The sequence below is a fragment of the Mercenaria mercenaria genome, chromosome 18 (genome assembly GCF_021730395.1).
Source record: "Mercenaria mercenaria strain notata chromosome 18, MADL_Memer_1, whole genome shotgun sequence".
In the NCBI taxonomy this organism is placed as follows: Eukaryota; Metazoa; Mollusca; class Bivalvia; order Venerida; family Veneridae; genus Mercenaria; species Mercenaria mercenaria.
This window is the reverse complement of record NC_069378.1, coordinates 50,909,125-50,930,953: the sequence shown is the minus strand read 5'-3', so window position 1 is coordinate 50,930,953 and position 21,829 is coordinate 50,909,125. Positions and strand designations below refer to the sequence as shown.

Below are 21,829 nucleotides of genomic sequence, written 5' to 3'. Positions count from 1 at the left end.
GTCCAAATTTGAAGGCTGTAGCTTGAGAAATTTAAAAGTAGGTCACTAGGTCAAAATCAAGGTCAAATTTTATTTCGGAATACGAAACTATGCATGTGGTCCAAATTTGAAGCCTGTACCTTAAAAATGTGAAAGTAGGTCACTAGGTCAATGTAAAGGTCAAAGGTCATTTCAGTACACAAAACTATGCAAGTGGTCCAAATTTGAAGGCTGTAGCTTGAGAAATGTAAAAGCAGGTCACTAGGTCAAAATCAAGGTCAAATTTTATTTCAGAATATAAAACTATGCATGTGGTCCAAATTTGAAACCTGTACCTTCAAAAATGTGAAAGTAGGTCACTAGGTCAATGTCAAGGTCAAAGTTTTTTTCGGTACACAAAACTATGCATGTAGTCCAAATTTGAAGGCTGTAGCTTGAGAAATGTGAAAGTAGGTCACTAGGTCAAAATCAATGTCAAATTTCATTTTGAAACACGAAACTACGCATATGGTCCAAATTTGATGCCTGTACCTTAAAAAATGTGAAAGTAGGTCAAAATAAAGGTCAAAGTTTTTTCCAGTGCACAAAGTTATGCATGTGGTCCAAATTTGAAGGCTGTAGCTACAGAAATGTGAAAGTAGGTCACTAGGTCAAAATCAAGGTCAACTCATGTCAAGGTTCATCTTGCCACTCAAAAATATACATGTGGTCCAAGTTTGAATGTTGTAGTTACTGACAAGAACATTTTAAAAGCTTTTCCCTATATATATAAGTCTATATGAACCATGTGACCCCCCGGGGCGGGGCCATATTTAACCCTAGGAGGATAATTTGAACAAAACTGGTAGAGAACCACTAGATGATGCTACATTACAAGTATCAAAGCCCTAGGATTTGTGGTTTGGACAAGAAGATTTTCAAAGTTTTTCCCTATATAAGTCTATGTAAACTATATGACCCCCAGGGCGGGGCCATATTTGACCCTAGGGGTATAATTTGAACAAACTTAGTTGAAGACCACTAGATGATGTCACATACAAAATATCAAAGCCCTAGGCCCTGTGGTTTTGGACAAGAGGTTATTCAAAGTTTTTCCCTATATAAGTCTATATAAACCATGTGACCCCCAGGGCGGGGCCATATTTGACCCAAGAGAAATAATTTGAATCATCTTGGTAGAGGACCACTAGATGATGCTTCATACGAAATATCAAAGCCCTGGGCTCTGTGGTTTTGGACAAGAAGGTTTTCAAAGTTTTTCCCTATATAAATCTATATAAATTATAGAAATAAACAAAGGGCCATAACTCACTCATAAATTGTTGAACCAGTCTGATTTTCAGGGGGACACAACTAGGGTACCAATACATCATTCTGACAAAGTTTGGTCAAAATCCCCCCAGTAGTTTCTGAGGAGATGCGATAACGAGAAATTGTTAACGGACGGACGGAATGACGGACGGACGGACCACGGACGCAGAGTGATTTTAATAGCCCACCATTTGATGATGGTGGGCTAACAAAATATGGGCAGGAGTTTAGATGCGTAATAATCAAATTAGGTTAGTTGACCTGTGTTACAAGTTACAAGCTTAACTTAATATATGGCGTCACATCATTATGATGTCATACTTTTTGTTATACATTTATGACATCACTGCTGAATCATAATTGAGCTAATTGAATTTGCTCGCAGAGATCAAAACATGTTTAACAGTCCTACGCATAAGTCAGTATGACTTTTTATCTTAACAGTTACTATGGATGTGAAATGTTGTTTTCAACCATTTAGCCCAGAAATAATTTGTATGTAATGGAACAGAAATAGAATCCCTTATGTCACAATTGTAATGGGGTGAAATGTAACAGCCAACCATATTTTATCATATATTCATGTATAGGCAATTTCGCTATATGTTTATAGCAATTGCTGTGGATCATGTTAGAATATTTTTTTTGCTATTATTGTTTCATTCTTTCCATTTTATTTGCTAGTAAAGTAATTGCCATTTTAATGAAAAGGACAAAAAACTTTCAACATGAATAATGCCTGCTGATTTGTGGTCTTAAAAAGGTGCTCAAACTGTTTAATCATGTTATTGTTAACGTTACCAAAAATACATAAAACTTGCATAAGTGTGCTATAATATAAGAAACATACAGCCAGCATACCTGTTCCTTCACCGTGACAACCTCCAAGGATTCTACTAAAGTTCCTCTACTGATCCTGTAAAATTGAATTTGGAAGGTATTAAAACAATTCAAAAATTAAGTGGGTAACTATTGCATAAACTTCCAGCATAACATCAATCACATTAACAGATGTTTTGATCTTAAACCCTTATCATGCTGGACATGATTAATTCTGCCTTTGTTACCAGTGTAGATCATGATCAGCCTGCACATCCGTGAAGTCTGATTATGATCTGCACTGATCGCAATTCAGTCAGTATCTTTTGGTAAGCACCCGTTTTAACAGTTAATAGTACTGCTGTCCAAACTGAAAGATAGAACTTAAGCTGAGAAAGGGTTAATGGATTAATATATATGCTAAAGATACTACATTATTTTTTACTAAAATCTCTGAGTTCAAATATGCTCAAATATTTTTTTTTTTATTTAATATTTCCAATGAGTGATAACTACTTAGTAAACATATTATTTTTCATTTGACATTTTCAATGATTGAGGACAACTTTAGTAAGATTTTTCAAAATCTGACACTTTCAAAGATTGATTGCTACTTACATTTCAATATATAAATCTTTAAAGGGTGGGAAGCGCAATGTCATCATACCAAAGAACAGTATTCTCCAGGGAGGCTGCTGTCTAATACTGCCTCCCTGATCACCGTGTGAACACCATTCTCTGCTGACGTATGAAATGAGCACTCAGTTGCGTAGCAATATTTTGTTTTTCTGTTAAGAAGTTTCCCACTCACTGGAATAAGTCCATTAAAAAGATTGTATTTGCATGGCTTAATACTGCTGACCCTAAACGTACACTTTCTTCTCTGAAAAGCTGTCAAACATTTAAGTATATTCACCTTCCTGTTTTCTTCCTCCACCATTTTCAAGTCAGATTTGTCAAACAACCAAGTATTTATTATGTTACATGTCTGACTGTGTAACTTTGAAATATGTTCATAACGTGCCCTGTGTAATGCACAGATGAACTTTTGATCTTTATTTTCAAATGCAGTTTTTGATTGAATACATGTTTCTTTGGTATTTGGTGTGTCAGTTTGTCTTCCTGTGGAATCTTGCCTTTCAACAATTTCCATTCCATTCAGATGACCTTGACTTCTAATGGCCACATCCAACTTCCCTGACTTCCAAGTCTGTTCACTAATGAATTTGAAATATGCAGTAGCTGATTCCAGTTTTAACCAACACGAGAACTTGTTTGACCGCTGTGTGTGAATTGCAACATAATGTCTGTTAAAATGGGCTTGGTGCCTACATGCATGGCATAGAGGTATTGAAGTTCTATATACATTTGAGATGGTTGACCACATCTTTCAACATGTCTGAAAATAAAAATAATAAAGTAAATGAGCTGCGCTATGAGAAAACCAACATAGTGCATTTACGACCAGCATGGATTCAGACCAGCCTGCATGACCGCGCAGTCTGGTTGGAATCCATGCTGTTCACTTTCAAAGCCTATTGCAATTAGAGAAACCATTAGAGAAAGCATGGATCCTGACCAGACTGCACAGATGCCCAGGCTGGTCTGAATCCATGCTGGTCACAAACGCACTATGTTGATTTTCTCATGGCGCAGCTGAAATCAAGTTCACACAAATATACCTCATGCAACCTGCCACAGACAGCATCAATTATTTTTTCAGGACAATTTCAGGCTGAGTCCAATGGCAAAAAGTATGGGGTTTTTTTTACCCCAATTGCATCGTTAAAATTCCCATAATTCAGAAAAAAATGTAAAAAAAAAAATAATCAACCAAGATTAATGAACACTGAGACATGCATTTATGATCATTTTTTCTATTTAATGAAACATTTTCATAAAACAAGAGCTGTCCATAAGACAGCCAAGCTCGACTATTCGAAATATTGTCACAGAAGCTGGAAATTATTACCCAAAATGTTAAATATCAAAAGAGTTTTAAGTTCAAAAGGGGACATATCAGAGTTATGGGACTTGATGCTATCAACTAGTTTTATAACCCCGAAGAAACATGTTAAGTTTCAATTCAATATCTGCATTAGTTTTGGGGATAGTAACTTGCATGTAAAACTTTAACCAGAATTTTCTAAGTCCAAAAGGGGGCATAATTTGCTCAAAATACATGTTAAGAGTTATGGAACTTGACCCAGTGAGGTAGGTAATTGATCTAGAAAAAGAATAAATAAGTTCCAAATCTATATGCCTTTTAGTAATAGCTGTATGTACTTGCACGCAAAACTTTAACCAGAATTTTCTAAGTCCAAAAGGGGGCATAATTTGGCCAAAATGAAGGTCAGAGTTATGGGACTTGGTGCTATCAACTAGTTTTATAACCCCGAAGACACATGTGAAGTTTCAATTCAATATCTGCATTAGTTTTGGAGATAGTAACTTGCATGTAAAACTTTAACCAGAATTTTCTAAGTCCAAAAGGGGGCATAATTTGCTCAAAATACATGTTAGAGTTATGGAACTTGACCCAGTGAGGTTGGTAATTGACCTAGAAAAAGAATAAATAAGTTTCAAAGCTATATGCCTTTAAATGATAGCTGTATGTACTTGCATGCAAAAACTTAACCAAGGTGTGACACCGACGCCGACGCCGACGCCAGGGTGAGTAGAATAGCTAGACTATTCTTCGAATAGTCGAGCTAAAAATATCACTTTCAACAAATCCCAGTTTAGCCATTATATGACATATTTGTCCCAGTATTTTGTAAAGGCCCTGTCGCTATTTCCAAATCAGTGGAGAAGAGCACTAAACAGCCAGGTAAAAGTTTACCTGAATAAATGCACATGGATTGCATAAAACAGCTGCCCCCATTTGCCAGGGCTGGTAAAAAATCAAACGGCAGAAGGCAAAACTTCATAATGAATTGCCTGTTCATCATCAATTTACTTATATCATTAGTCTGTTCATTTTATGCGCTCCCCTACCTCAAACGCTCACATGGGTGTCACAGGCCTGTGCTGAATGTAGTGTTTGAACTAATTGCCTGTCAATCACACTTCCATGTGTACTAACCTTACAGGTTCCATCCAACTGAAATTAAACTTATTTTTTTGGCACACATCATCAACATGAAGGTGACATGTGCATATAATAATTTCGTCACCTCAACGCAACAAAGTTGTATCTTCTTATAAATTTATAATAAGATCGACTTTGTTGCATTGAGGTGATGTTAAATGTCAGGTACAGCGTTTTAGTGTATAGGGGATAGCTTAAAAACTTTCCAGGCATTCCAATTCAAATGGAATGTACATGTAAGTATTTAGCATGAAATGTACAATCATGTAAGTATTTAGTAGTTTTTTCTCCTGTCTTTCAAAAGGAAAGTGACTATTATTTTCAAAACATTCAGCTTTTAATAAAAATTAAATTGTTTTTTTCTTTCACTAGCTGCCATAGTTTACACACACATGGATTTAGTGTGTAAGGGCTAAATTTGTTCACCTTTTAATTTTTAGTTAAAAAAGCCATATCTTAACAAACTTCCAATTTTTTTTTACAATAAATCAGAATAATAAAGACATTAGTATACTCCTTTGAAAAACAAGCAGTTTTTCATAAATTTCTATCAAATACTTTTCATTCATTAATCAGTATTTTTTTTACCAAAATATTCGGCGAAATTCGTGGCCCCATTCCCCCCTAAAAATAGTATGTTTTTTCCCCTTCTTGATGCATAAATTTCCCCTCCGAAAATAAATAAAAATTACCAATAAATAAAATCATAATTCACTAGTTTGTTTGTTTTTATATAAAAAACAGTTCACCGTGGTATCTCTAATTTTGTTAAACTTGTTTACATCGGTACCTGTATTATACGAGTAAATTCTCTTGATAAATCAATTTCATCCAAGCACTTTATTACACCACTGTTGAAATGTAAGTTTGTAAATGACTCACATTCTATTTGTTTGGCCGAGTAGTGTTGAGTTTTCCATTTCTGGACAGTCAGGGTTTGATTTTATGCTTTAGAAGGGACTAATCCGAGGCATACACTTTTTTTACTGTGACAGGTCAAATGTAACAGTGCAAATGTCAGAAATTAAAAGCAGTCATACAGTGACAGTAAACTTGTCTAGGAAGGGACCTAATGTCTGTTATAAATTTTGGTAGGCCAGTTTTACTGAGGACTGAATGCTCAACATTTTCTGGTCAAAAATGGATGTCTTATCCTCCACACTTGAAAAACTTATCTGATTATATAACAGTTGTTTTGCCATCTGGTGTTACTATGCTACACTGTGTTATATGTCATGTCATATGCTGTAATGGGCCCAGAATTTATCAATAAACTTGAAACTTGTTTATTTCAACCACAACAAAAATTCCCCTTTTCTTGGTTTTATGCCATTTTTCCACCTCCATATGGCACCGACCCCTTCCCCTAAAAGTGAAAAAAAAAACCCAGTTAACATTTTTGACATACACAGTGATATCAATTTAGTCCACACAGGACTAAAATTGGATTTTCATATGATGATAAAATCTATGAAAAAATAACACAACCAGAAATGTAACATGTATATCAGAATGTCAGTTTGCAAGCCAGTCAAAGAATGTGATGCAAAATGTTGTCCACTCTTTTCATGAATAACATAACAATTAAGAACTCTTACTGTCTTTTGTTTCTGTTAGGCTGACATACCTTGTAACAAATTTTATTTACTATCTACTCCCTGTCATCATTAAAGACCTAAGACATAATGTCACATGTGCATTGCTACCCTAACTTTCTGCTTTTTCTTAATACTTTTTTATCCAGTTTGCCTGAAACTTTTCAAATCCTGACTGAAACTGTTTTTAGCAGAGATATGCCTCCTACCTGTAGAATTCGGGGTCCCTCACCAATACAAGGAATCAATCCAGATTGAAACAAAAGTGGCAGACTGTCACAAATTATGCACTAAGATATTATAATTATGCCCACAAACATTGTAAGCAAGTTTGGTGAAGATTGGATGAAAACTGTTTGACTTTAGAGAACAGACAATGCTAAATTTGCAAATTTCAAGTAATTCAAGGGCCATAATCCAAGAGTGCCTTGGGCGATTTAACTGGTTATCAAACTTGGCCGAGATAATATGCCCACAAACATTATCTGCAACTTTGTCAAAGATCGGATGAAAACTGTCTGACTTTGAGAGCGGACAAGACTAAATTTGCAGATTTTTCAAGTAATTCAAGGGCCATAAACCAAGAGTACCTGGAGCGATTTTGCTGATTATAGAACTTGGCCGAGATATTATGCCCACAAACATTGTCACCAAGTTTGGTAAAGATCAGATGAAAACTATCTGACTTAGAGGGCAGACAAGGCTAGTAACTGAAGGGCCATAACTAAAAAGTGCCTGGGGCGATTTTGCTGGTTATCGAACTTCAGGTTGAGACATTATGCCCACAAAAATATTGTCGCAAAGTTTGGTGAAGATTGGATCAAAACTGTTTGACTCAAGAAAGCGGACATGCTTTTGGACGCCAACCGCCTGCCCGCCACCTGCTACGGGTGTTCACATAATACCCCCAGCTCTTACGGAGAATGAAAATAAAAATGAAAACCTAGTCGCGAAAATATATTTCAAAAAGAAAATATAAATGCATAATGTATTGATATTAGATTAAATAGGTATTGTTACAATAAATAAAATAAAGTAATTAAAATAGACTAGTTCTTGTTAGGCTGACATACCTTGTAACACTTTTTATTTACTATTTACTCCCGTCGTCGTTAAATTTGTTGTTGTTGTTTTGTATGCTGGGCTATTTAATATTACCCGTTCCATATGCCGTATCGCTAAGACGTACGGCAAACTGACGTTCAGTCTGATAAAAGGCCTCTAGGCAATGTTCATCAAACTCACGTACCTATCTGGAATCCCAGTGCATTGAAGTCCTATAGGACGTTCAACTGTAGAATATTCTCACCTAGCTGTTTGGTTCCCTGAAACTTGCATCAACTAATCATCATATCTGCAAATGTATACTTTTTGAGACATTTATAAATGATGTAAATAGAAACCAAAGAAAGCATCCATAACAAATACTAGTAGATTGATCCATTGGCAGGAGAATATTCTCAGTACATCATCACCAACACCACTTGCTTTCACCACTATCACCATCCCAATCATCATCATCATCATCATCATCATCACAACCACCACCATTATCTTCATCATATCACAACCACCACCATCATCTTCATCATCATCAACAATAACAAAAACATCATCACCATCATCATCATCATCATTCTTTTGAGTAAGTATCTCATTTCGTGAATGGTATATTTATGATATGATTGAACCATCTGCACATGTGCAGCAGGGAGATCTGACCGACTTACTCCCAAATAAAACATCCTCCATGATACAGTCTAAATTTCAAAACACTCTGACACAACATCAAGAAGTCTAGCTGGAAACTGGGGTGGTCTGGTCAGCAGCAGCAGGGAAGAAGCTGTTCTGGCAGATTATTGTTCAGGCATGTGTGATGCAGTAATTTTGATCATGGCCTCTGATGGCCTTGGACTTGAGAAGTGGTACTACTAGGTTAATTAGGTGTTTCTTGGTTTTCAAGTTAAGAGTTACATCTTTAGAGTATTCCTCTCTAGTTCAAATGTTGAAGCATACTGGGATTTTCCTTTCTCACTGTGAAAAAAAATGTGTTTTAGAAATGTATTTTCGAAGCTCAAAAAAAATATAGCCCTTAGTGATCCGGAACTGACTAATCAACTGCATGTTAACTTTATTTTATTCAAAATACCGGACAGCTAGACACTTCCTATACAATGCTATGACAAATTTTCAAACAGAAAAAATAACATCAATTTTAGTTTCTCTCTTTTATTTTGAGTTCCCATCGTGTACATAATCTTAAGAATAAATCAACAACAGTGAAAATGTAAACACATTAACAAAAATATAACTAATGTTTTCACCCTTTTCGTGAATAAATAACAAGGACTCTTACTGACTTTTGTGTACTGTCAAAGCAGAAATTTTCGCAAGGGCTTAATTTTCACTAAATTTCGGAGGCACTACATGTCGCGAAAATTAATCCTCACATAAATATTCACCATTAGTATAATTCAAATTTAAGTATACTATTAGTATTTTTACAATTCCGTGAATATTAAACCTCACGAAGATACTCAAAATTTCAATTTCGTGAAATTCTGACCGAACGAAAATATATGCTTTTACAGTACTGTTGCTGACAAACCACATGTAAATCTGTTCATGCAACATTTACAGCTTCCAAAATGGATGAATTATTTTTAAAGCAATATTTTTACAAGCGAAGCGAAGATTTTCAATACCTCTGCTTTCTCACAAACTGACATACAATGCATATCCTGGCATTATATCGATACAATCCCAGGAATATCTTAACAAAAACAAGATCGAAAGTAAAAACCTTTTATCAAATATATACAAATAAAAAAGTCATGACATTTATTCTACTGACAAAAGAACTCATAATTATAATATATTTTATATATAACCTTCTTAAAAATATTTTAAAATTTCAATTTTATTTCAAACATCTGTGAATAGCTTTCTATAATCAAGAACAATCTATTATAGATATGTTTCATCAATGGAAAATCAACTTTTATCTACCACAGCTCTACTCTAGTGCATGTATTTGTATAAGCAAAGAGTACTATTCAGGGAAATGACCATCTAATTCTTATAGTTTTATGTGAATTGTGGCTTTAGTTTGCAATATCCAGATATAAACTGAACACAAATCACCTTAATTACTAAAGATACATTCAACAATAAATGTCAAAATTGCTGCCATCAATGTATTCCTCCCAGTGTAAAAAGCGGACAAACAAATTCAAAAAAATATTTTTTGAAACTTTATTCTAAATTTTCAAAATGGATAATTATGTTGATTTTATGCTACCTATAACATCCTGAAAATTTTATTATCTACTCATATCTGAAGGCAAAAACTGATCCATGTTGTTTTTTTTTTTACTATAAATTTGAAACTAATGAAGATATTTTGAAAAATTAATCAAAACGTATTACCCCTCTTGGAGTTCTTGATAATGTTGTATACTATCAATGGTAATATGTTATATAAAACAAGAGGACCATGATGGTCCTGAATCGCTCACCTATCCCCACATGACCCAGTGTTGAACTGAGTATGACGTCGTTATTTCTATTATTTGACAAAGTGACCTAGTTTTTCAGCACATGTGACATAGATATCATCAAGATAAAAAATTCTGACCAATTTTCATGAAGATCCATTGAAAAATATGGCCTCTAGAGAGGTCACAAGGTTTTTCTATTATTTGACCTAATGACCTAGTTTTTGAAGGCACGTGACCCACTTTTAAACTTGACCTAGATATCATCAAGGTGAACATTCTCACCAATTTTCATGAAGATCTCGTGAAAAAATATGGCCTCTAGAGAGGTCACAAGGTTTTTCTATTTTTCGACCTAATGACCTAGTTTTTGACGGCACATGACCCAGTTACGAACCTGACCTAGATATCATCAAGCTGAACAGTCTCACCAATTTTCATGAAGATCCATAGAGAAATATGGCCTCTAGAGAGGTCACAAGGTTTTTCTATTTTTAGACCTACTGACCTAATTTTTGACCCCACGTGACCCAGTTTCAAACCTGACCTAGATATCATCAAGATGAACCTTCTGACCAATATTCATGAAGATCTCATGAAAAATATGGCCTCTAGAGAGGTCACAAGGTTTTTCTATTTTTAGATCTACTGACCTAGTTTTTTAAACCCACATGACCCAGTTTCGAACTTGATCTAGATATCATCAAGGTTAACATTCTGACCAATTTTCATGAAGATCCATTGAAAAATATGGCCTCTAGAGAGGTCACAAGGTTTTTCTATTTTTAGACCTACTGACCTAGTTTTGACCGCACGTGACCCAGTTTCGAACTTGACCTAGATATCATCAAGGTGAACATTCTGACCAATTTTCATGAAGATCCATTGAGAAATATGGCCTCTAGAGAGGTCACAAGGTTTTTCTTTTTTTAGACCTACTGACCTAGTTTTTGACCGCACGTGACCCAGTTTCGAACTTGACCTAGATATCATCAAGGTGAACATTCTGACCAATTTTCATGAAGATCCATTGAGAAATATGGCCTCTAGAGAGGTCACAAGGTTTTTCTATTTTTAGACCTACTGACCTAGTTTTTGACCCCACGTGACCCAGTTTCGAACTTGACCTAGATATCATCAAGCTGAACATTCTGACCAATTTTCATGAAGATCCATTGAGAAATATGGCCTCTAGAGAGGTCACAATGTTTTTCTATTTTTAGACCTAATGACCCAGTTTTTGACCCCACGTGACCCAGTTTCAAACTTGACCTAGATATCATCAAGGTGAACATTCTGACCAATATTCATGAAGATCTCATGAAAAATATGGCCTCTAGAGAGGTCACAAGGTTTTTCTATTTTTAGACCTACTGACCTAGTTTTTGACCCCACGTGACCCAGTTTCGAACTTGACCTAGATATCATCAAGGTGAACATTCTGACCAATATTCATGAAGATCTCATGAAAAATATGGCCTCTAGAGAGGTCACAAGGTTTTTCTATTTTTAGACCTACTGACCTAGTTTTTGACCCCACGTGACCCAGTTTCGAACTTGACCTAGATATCATCAAGGTGAACATTTTGACCAATTTTCATGAAGATCTTGTGAAATATATGGCCTCTAGAGAAGTCACAAGGTTTTTCTATTTTTAGACCTACTGACCTAGTTTTTGATGGCACGTGACCCAGTTTCGAACCTGACCTAGATATCATCAAGGTGAACATTCTGACCAATTTTCATAAAGATCCCATGAAAAATGTGACCTCTAGAGTGGTCACAAGCAAAAGTTTACAGACGCACGCACGGACACACGGACACACGGACGGACGCCGCGCGATCACAAAAGCTCACCTTGTCATTTTGTGACAGGTGAGCTAAAAAAATCAAGGAAAAGCCCTGCAATGTAAAAGATGGAACAAACAGTAAATATGAAACAGTTCATTACTCTGACTGTGACTTCCTAAAACTATACCAAAAAAAAAGTTACACAATTAAAACAAACCTGGAGAATGTATTTTAGGCCTGTATCATATGACTGAAAGCTTGGAAGAAATATTTAAAGTAAGCCCATGTTTATAATACCGAGGTGAAATGGCGAAAAAAGCAGATGTAAACAAAATCCAAGATAAACAATCTTCTAAACAATTTATGCTAAACAAAACACAATGTGTCAATTATGCCATACATCATGGCCTGTTGGAAGTAACTTGGAAGGTCACTTTCAGTATTAACCCTTAACATGCTGGACATGATTGATTCTGCCTTTACGACCAGTGTAGATCATGATCAGACTCCACGTCCATGCAGTCTGATCATGATCTGCACTGTTCACCATTCTGGCAGTATCGTTTTGGTAAGCACCCCTTTAAACAGTTAATGGTACTGTCAATTTGAAAGATGGACAATTTCATTACAGACATTTAGCGGGGTAAGGGTTAAGAATGCCATGACCTTGACCTTAGACCTAATGACCTTGATCTTTGAAATAATGACCAAGGGATCAAAAGGGTCGTCTACTGAACACAATAATGCAATCACTCTGTGAAGTCTGGCAACTGAAGGTATAAGAGTTATACAGTGATTGACTGAAAACCATTTTCACTCACAAGGTTAATAATATGACGACCATGACCTCTGACCTATTGCTTTCAAATTAACCTGAGCCACTAACTGATCACAAACTACCATCCTACACAGTGCAACTTCTGTAGGCTCAATCATTTTACAGCTATTGATCAGAAACCATTTTCGGTCTAAAGGTGACTGTAATCTTGACCTTTGACCCATTGAACCCTAACGATAAGGTTCTTTTTCTGACCACCTATATGTGGTTTGACCAAACTATATTTCAGTTTCCATAATCCATTCAAAAATATGTTATTAACAACAATGGTATGCATTTTCATCTTAACTATTTCAATCTGAAATAATTTGCCCAATAAATTATCATCCAACAAAAAACAAAAAACATAACTAATAAAATGGATTTCAAATTAAAGACACATCTTTAACAAAGAAGGGTATTCCTAATAAAGCCAGCTCAATGAAACAAAAACAATAATAAATTATTAAATAAATAAAAACATTCACAAATTACATAAATACTGTACAACATGGAATGGTTGCAAACTGCTCCACAAAATAAAAGTTTACATAACAAAATTCAAGCGCATTAAAATTTGACATGTATAATTTGGACTTAGTCCATAACCTTTAAAACATGTAACAAAATGGTATAAACTCTCATTCAAAGTATCTGCCTATGAAATTCAGACCTGAAGTTAACAACAGACATTTGTAATATCTGAATGCCAATTCTGTCCAATACTTGTTGAAATGAACTACAATACTTGCATGCCATACAGGATTTTTCTTTATTTCTGCCAGTGCTAGAAAACTTGTCTTACACCCCCAAGATTTAAGGTGATATGCATGCTGCAGTTAAGGAATGGATGTGTAAATCCATATGCTACTACAATAAAGATAGAGGGGCCTCCGTGGCCGAGTGGTTAAAGTTGCTGACTTCAAATCATTTGCCCCTCATTGATGTGCGTTTGAGCCTCACTCCGGGCGTTGAATTCTTCATGTGAGGAACCATCCAGCTGGCTTACTGAAGGTCGATGGTTCTACCCCGGTGCTCACTCGTGATGAAATAATGCACAGAGGGGCACCTGGGGTCTTCCTTCACCATCAAAAGCCGGAAAGTTGCCATATGACCTATAATTGTGTTGGTGCAACGTTAAACCAAAACAAGACGGCCATGAAGGCCCTGTATCGCTCACCTGACCTATTGACCTTAAGATCATCAAGATAGTTTCATTAAGATATGGTCATAAATGTGGTCTCTTGACCAAGTTTTTGACCCCACATGACCCAGATTCGAACTTGACCTAAGATCATCAAGATTAACATTCTGACTAAGTTTCATGAAGATACAGTCATAAATGTGGCCTCTAGAGTGTTAACAAGCTTTTCCTTTGATTTGACCCAGTGACCTAGTTTTTGACTCCACCTGACCCAAATTTGAACTTGACCTACAGATCATCAAGATTAACATTCTGACCAAGTTTCATTAAGATATGGTCATAAATGTGGCCTCTAGAGTGTTAACTAGCTTTTCCTTCAATTTGACCTGGTGACCTAGTTTTTGACCCTACATGACCCAGATTCTAAACTGACCTTGAGATCATCATGATTAACATTTTGACCAAGTTTCATGAAGATACAGTCATAAATGTGGCCTCTACAGTGTTAATAAGCTTTTCCTTTGATTTGACCTGGTGACCTAGCTTTTGATCCCAGATTATAAAATATTGGAATCGTCCAAGATTTTATTGAGGGTAACATTCTGACCAATTTTCATTAAGATTGGGCCAAAATTGTGACCTCTAGAGTGTTATCAAGCTTTTCCTTTGATTTGACCTGGTGACCTAGTTTTTGACCCCAGATGACCCAATATTGATCTCGTCCAAGATTTTATTGAGGGTAACATTCTGACCAAGTTTCATTAAGATTGGGCCAAAATTGTGACCTCTAGAGTGTTAACATGCTCTTCCTTTGATTTGACCTGGTGACCTAGTTTTTGACCCAGATGACCCAATATCGAACTCGTCCAAGATTTTATTGAGGGTAACATTCTGACCAAGTTTCATTAAGATTAGTAAGATTAGGCCAAAATTGTCAAACTGTTGATGACGGACAGACGACGGACACAGGGCGATCACAAATGTTCACCTTGAGCACTTCGTGCTCAGGTGAGCTAAAAAATAAAATAAAATAAAAAAAATAAAGATAGTGTGGTATGCAAAAAAAAAAGAAAGAATCTATCTCTGATTGTAGGTGTGGATGAAAATATCGGGCTCTCAAGTAACTGTTCTGCCACAACACTGCAGGGCATGGTTACCACCTATTTTCCCTCATGCCAGATATTTCAATCTACAACTTAAACTAGCAAAGAGTCTCCTATTCATATACAATGAGTTAACTGTGATAAGACCATATTTAGATTAGACCATTACGGACAAGACTTTGCTAACTTGCAAAAGAATTTCAGAATGATTTTTCAATTTTTTGGTTCTAAATTTTGGTTTTGCACAACACAGAAATAACTTATTAAGTTAAAGCACTTTTAATGAAAAATATTTGTTCATTATAATATTCTTTTATCATGTATATCTGGGATTCATTGTTAATATTTTACGTGAGGCGACTTATAGGCCAGTTTGACAGGCACTTTTAGAATTCAGAATTATTTTTTTTTTGTACATACCATTTTCAAAAATGTACACGTCACAGACTAAAAGATTACCTTAATACACTTACTTATCTTAGAAAGTTGTGTTTTCAAATAGCCAACCTGGAAAGGATTTTGACAGTATTTTTGTTCCAAGTATTACGTCTCGGTTTTAAATACTGGCAATTTAGGGTCTTAGTTTTAAAACAAAACTAACAAGAAAACTTTTTTCGATTCCAATCATAAATATTTTGGCTATGCCCAATTTACTACAAAACTTAAACAAAAGTTATCTTTCCTGAACCATGCTTAGAGTGTGGTCAAAATTTAGTTTATACTAATTTGTTTTAGCTCGATTGTGATGAAAGCTTCAAGCTTATTGGAACCACTCTCGAGTCCGCTTCCTGGAAAAACCAGTACTGGTGTCATATGAGAAGTCATGGTCGTGACCCCAATGGGGCTCGAACCCACGACCCCTGGATTGAGCGGCCGACACCTTATCCACTAGACCACCGCTCCTGGTCAAAATTTGGTTTCAAACCTTGACAGTTTTGCCTATTAACAAACAATACACCTAGAAATATAGCAATATGCTTAAGGCCCATAAATGTAATTAAACATTTGTAATAAAACGTTGCTTTACAACATGTATAAATATATTAAATTTGTTCATCTATATTTATATTATTTGCAGTGAAAAAGTCATCTAGAATTTTCACAACAACATCCGATGCACAGCAGAATGCATCAATGTCAGTCATAAGGCTGGATATATAGGCCTGCTCATCAACATCCCCCTCATTAGGATTCAGTAGTGACAGGAATGTGCTACGGTATGGTAGAGCTTTTACAGCTACCTGCAAATATAAACAGAAGTTGTTAAATGGTATGGTGGTGATTTTTTATAATTGAATAATTCTGAATATCACATTATACCTTCTGTTTGCGCAAAGAAGCAAACTAAGGCACTGACAGTGTTTTAAACGTATACAGAGTGACATTTAATACAGCTGTACAATAAATTACGACTGCAAATTGATATGCTCGATGGCACAAACAACAAACATTCAGTACAGAAGGCACAAACACTTCTTTTCTGCAGCTTCATTAGAATTACAGCCTGGCCAGCAAAAATGCACAAAAATTACTTGCTTGCTTTTTTATCAACTGGTAAGGGTCCAACTATGTGACCATGTTAACTTGTGTGGATGGATTATGTTGTCAGGCATACCACAATGAACTTCCAGTTTTTTTCCAGCTATTTCTATAGAATTATTTTCCAGTTTCATATTTTATATTTTAAGTACCTTTTAATGCCTGCAGATATACTGGTAAAACACTGACTTAGAATTATACATGTATATTAATACCAAGAAGAGGCTCAAATTTCGTGTAAGGCAAACTATTTGAAATCAATCCACAATTTGGAACTGGTGACCTTAACCACGAAAGCCATGAACTGCACAACAAGTTTACAAATTACACTTAATAAACTTACCGCAAAAACTCCCCTCACTACCCAGCCGTGGAAAGGTTTTAACGATGCAGCATATGCATTTGATGCTGCTACACCTAAATTCTCCTCCCCTTTCTTAATTTCTGCCAGAAATCCAGCAATAAATTCTAAACTTCTGAAATAAGAAACAACTTATGTACAAAATACTTATATACTGCTGTATCACAACTGAAAAAAAAAGTGTTTGATAAACTTAAGATGTTTTCTTCTCTTAAGAAATGCTGACAATCAGCACATAACTTAAATTACGTATATAAAAATACATTATGCATTAGTTTACTATAAATAGTAACAAAACTGCATAGGACAAAATCCTGTTACCCAGGCCATATTAAAGCTTGAAGCAGGCATTATAACCAGATTCAGGCATTATAACCATTATTGGCCTGCCACTGATGAGAAACATCATCTTTTATGTCTTTTTACCCTGTGCCGTTGCGAAAAAAATTCGCAAAAGTCAATTTCTTATGATTAACTGAAACAAGCAACCAAGTAATCCTTACTGTGTTTACGTACATGTATATATTAAGAAACAGATAATTAAATGGCAATGATGTTCCTTACATGGTCACTAGCACTCCTAACTCAACAACACACACTCAGGACTATGCACTCATGCAACATAGGTTTAGTCGTGCAAATAATCACTTTAGTTTAGATCTGACATTATTGTTTAATAAGTATATAGTACAACCTCTGTTAAGACTGTTCTGCATGTTTGATTCAAATCTTATTCAACAACAATGAGGAAAAACAATGACAAACCTTTTCATCCAAAGCAAGGCCATGGTTGCTGAGGAAGCCAGATGTTGCTGCTTTTTACTAATCTCATGATGTATTATGCTTTGTAAAGTCGTAAACTCCTCCGGATGGACCGAATACTTAGTGCGTACTTTCTGTAACGAGAAAACATAGAACTGAGCACTTCCAGTCCGGAGGCAATTTAAGAAAAAAATTGTCTAGTTCATATCATGAATACTCCACATCATAAGAAATTGGGACTTGACCGCTCCAATATTTATTTCCTGTTTTGTTTTTTGTTGGCTTTACATCCACAACAACACAATCTAGATCACATGGCGACTTTTTTTTTTATGGTTGAGCATGATCTTAGGTGCCCCTCCAGGCATTAAGACATGGGCTGGCACTTGGGTAGAGCTAGCTGGATGGATTCCTCACATAAAAGAATTCTACACGTCAAGCAAAAAAAAGCTATTCTAAAAATGCAAACTTGTAGTGTCTTTAACACAGGAAACTTATAATTCATTTTCTACTAAAAATTTACCATACATTGCAGATTTATCCATTCTAACAGAAAATGAAATCTGAACTAAACTTACTCTAATATTTCCTTGGAAATCCATTTTCACTGGAGCAAATGCTGTGGAATTCAATTTATCTGAAAGAAAGCCATACTAAAACTTACTAGTTCGCTAAATTATAAAGAAAACATATTGATAACTTTAAATACTGTGTCATTAGTTGATTTTAATAACAGTGAAAGAATGATCAGAATTTGCATAATAATGAGATGTTATTAACAAATCTTGAAGTGACGGGCATTCTTTTCCCTTTTCAACAAAAAACAAAATAGTAAAGTAAATTATACTTCAGATATCTATTTGACCCTTATTTCTTTAATTCTTAAAATTCATTTCTATATTATTTACAAAAGAATTAACCATGCTTTACATGTTAAAACTCGTGAATCTTTTTAAACCAGTATTTGCTAATTAAACATTCTTCATAAAAGGGGGCTCTAAAAATGCTGACAAGAAAGTGACCATGACATCCGTATTTGCGTTATCACTGTGTGACACACAACATCAATACATGGATGCCAACATTTCTGCGTATTACTAAGTAAACGTAAGTCATAACTTTGCCAAATCAAATGTAGATGTGATTACTGGCAGCCTAAAGTTTAAAGCATCACATCATATAAGTTTCTTAAGTACTTTCAAGAAATTAATTTCTTTGTTTGTCGCCATTTTTAAACAGTATTTCAGTTATGTAACAGTGGACATTTAATCTAACCAGTCTTCCTGGATTCTGTACCAGTAAAAACCTGTGTTATCCACAAGTAACTGCCAACTTCCCCACATGCATCAGGTGGAGGACATATGATTTCAGACACAATGTGTTTTATGAAATCGTCACAAAGAGCATAATATCATTACGCCACACCTGGGGATCAAACTCATGACCTCGCAATCCATAGATCTGAGCTCTCGCTTTAGAGCTACCAAGTGGGAGGGCCAAGAAATAAGGATCAGGCAATATGACTCTTACCAAAAATAGGCAGCATGTTTTTACACGAGTCGAGGAAAGGTTCCACTGGTATACCAGCATCATCTGCTATCTTTAGATCCATAAAACTGAAATAGAAATAACAATGCTTTTCACATAGCAAAATTACCTCCCCTGACCAACATTTTGAGGGCCATTCTCATAAAAGCTGCTGTGAAATTCTGTTAACTGAAAGAAAGGGGTCATGAAACTGATTATCCTGGAGCCATCCAATGGTGCAACCTGACATTATTTGATATAGTTTTAGTATGAGTATCTGACACAATGTCCTCTGCAAATTTCTAAAGAAAGTAATTTGACAAAGATGATAAATTTTTGACAGTCGTTCCAGTGTCTCCTTTTCAAAAACTCTAAATATTATTGATATCAAGCTTTGCGAGGATAGAGAGCCAAAAATTTTGACTAACAATTACTGATGCCTCAATTTTAGTCTTTTCAAGAATGTGAGCTCACTGAATTTTAAATGCACAAGCTGTGCCCACTAGATCCACCCTTTAATGCAATATTAACAAGTGCTGATGCGTACCGTAAGACAATTATATACTGTACAAAACATTACTCTTTTTTTTTAGGGCCTATTTTCTGAACTACAGTCAAACGCGCTTTATACGAACTCATTCGGACCTAAGAAATATGTTCGTATCAAACGAAATTCGTATTAATGAATGTATGACCAGATAATTTGTCCGAGCAATTTGGGCAGTATCACCGGTATCATCGGTGAATAGATTCCAATATTATGATACATGAAAGTAGTTAATAGTTTTAAACTGATTAAGTTAATTCATTCAGATAACACTGAAATTACTCAAGAATTTTTAAACAGGTAAAACTGTATTAATTTAAATTTTAATGTGCGGTCGAGGTCAAGAGCGCCAAATTATATCCACCGCCAACATTAAAGCTTGTACTATATAACAAGCATTCTAAGAGGTATAAAAGTTTGTATATTTTGGAAGACACAGCCTACCTGTATCGACACTAGAACGTCAATAATGTGTATACAATTATTTACACCTCTTACAAATCTTGACCTGTTAATTGATTAAATTATTTTATATTGACATGATACACAACCGAGTGTTTGTTTGTGAATAGGTGTGAACTACTCCATTGTCCAATTACCAAGCGGCACAAGCTTGGCCATATTATTATTTTCAACACATTTTATATCAGCCCCGACATCTAAAATTAATTCGTATCAAAAGATGGAAAAGTATAATATTTAAGCTTATTGGGACTTCCAAAATGTGTTCGTATCTACCGATTATTCGTATCAAGCGAGTTCGCTATTACCGAAATAATTTTACAAAGAAAATAGAAGGACTCGGCAGGGGAATTCGGACTTTGTTCGTTTAATCCGAAAATTCGTATCAAGCGAGTTCGTATTAAGTGGACTCGACTGTATCTGAATTTTCCAGTAATATAATGACCCAGAGATTGGTTTTGTTGAGAAAGATAATTATTTTAACAAGAGCTCGTAGAACACAAAATGCCCCCCTTGATGCATTCAGTAATTGCACAAGGAACAGAAATTATTTGGTCAATATACACAAAAGTTCTCTATTCTGGGTCAATGTGACCTTGACCTTTAACCAACTGATCTCAAAATCAATAAGGGTCATCTGTTGGTCATGATCAATCTCCCTATTAAGTTTGATGATCTTAAGCCAAGCGTTCTCAAGTTATCGTCCTGAAACGGTTTAACAGTTCTGGGACACTTTGACCTTGACCTTTGACTTACTGAACTAAAAATCAATAGGGGTCATCTGCTGGTCCTCCCTATCAAGTTTCGTGATCCAAGGCCAATGCATTCTCAAGTTCTTGTCCAGAAACAGTATAACTATTTCGAGTCACTCTGACCTTGACCTATGACCTACTGACCTCAAAATCAATAGGAGTCATCTACTAGTCATGGCCAACGTCCCTATCAACTTTCACGATCCTAGACCTAAGAGTTCTTGAATTATCATCCAGAAATCGTTCAACTGTACCAGGTCGCTGTGACCTTGACCTTTGACCTACTGATCTAAAAATCAATAGGGGTCATCTGCTGGTCATGATCAACCTCATTATCAACTTTCATTATACTAGGCGCAAGCGTTATCATCCGGAAACCGTTTAACTGTTCTGGGTCACTGCGACCTTGACCTTTAACCTACTGGCTTCAAAATATGAAGTATGAAAACAAGAGGGCCAAAATGGCCCTATATCGCTCACCTGTTATCATTGCACTTAAGGACAAGAAGGTCAAATAATGACCTAGTTTTTGAAGGCATGTGACCCAGTTTTGTACTTAACCTAGATATCATCAAGGTGAACATTCTCACCAATTTTCATGACGATCTCATGAAAAATATGGCCTTCAGAGAGGTCGCAAGGTTTTTCTATTTTTAGACCTACTGACCTACTTTTTGACCGCACGTGACCCAGTTTCAAACTTGACCTAGATATCATCAAGGTGAACACTCT

At 35.6% G+C, this 21,829-nt stretch overlaps 2 protein-coding genes across 2 annotated transcripts in view; both read right to left on the bottom strand.

Annotated features, from left to right (window-relative positions):
* The window catches only part of LOC128550579 (uncharacterized), a 28,337-nt gene extending 20,393 nt beyond the window's left edge, over positions 1-7,944 (bottom strand). The window contains exons 1-3 of the mRNA XM_053529840.1: positions 7,869-7,944; positions 2,777-3,508; positions 2,152-2,211 (exon numbers count right to left, since the gene is read on the bottom strand). Coding sequence (XP_053385815.1) covers positions 2,152-2,211; positions 2,777-3,496 — 780 coding nt within the window. The 5' untranslated portion in view covers positions 3,497-3,508; positions 7,869-7,944. The remainder of the gene's footprint in view (positions 1-2,151; positions 2,212-2,776; positions 3,509-7,868) is intronic.
* Positions 7,945-9,014: 1,070 nt separating this feature from the next.
* Positions 9,015-21,829, bottom strand: part of LOC128550475 (pleckstrin homology domain-containing family A member 8-like) — a 31,286-nt gene continuing 18,471 nt past the window's right edge. The window contains exons 8-12 of the mRNA XM_053529627.1: positions 19,340-19,425; positions 18,388-18,446; positions 17,813-17,943; positions 17,030-17,162; positions 9,015-16,388 (exon numbers count right to left, since the gene is read on the bottom strand). Of these exons, the coding sequence (XP_053385602.1) occupies positions 16,191-16,388; positions 17,030-17,162; positions 17,813-17,943; positions 18,388-18,446; positions 19,340-19,425 (607 nt within the window). The 3' untranslated portion in view covers positions 9,015-16,190. The remainder of the gene's footprint in view (positions 16,389-17,029; positions 17,163-17,812; positions 17,944-18,387; positions 18,447-19,339; positions 19,426-21,829) is intronic.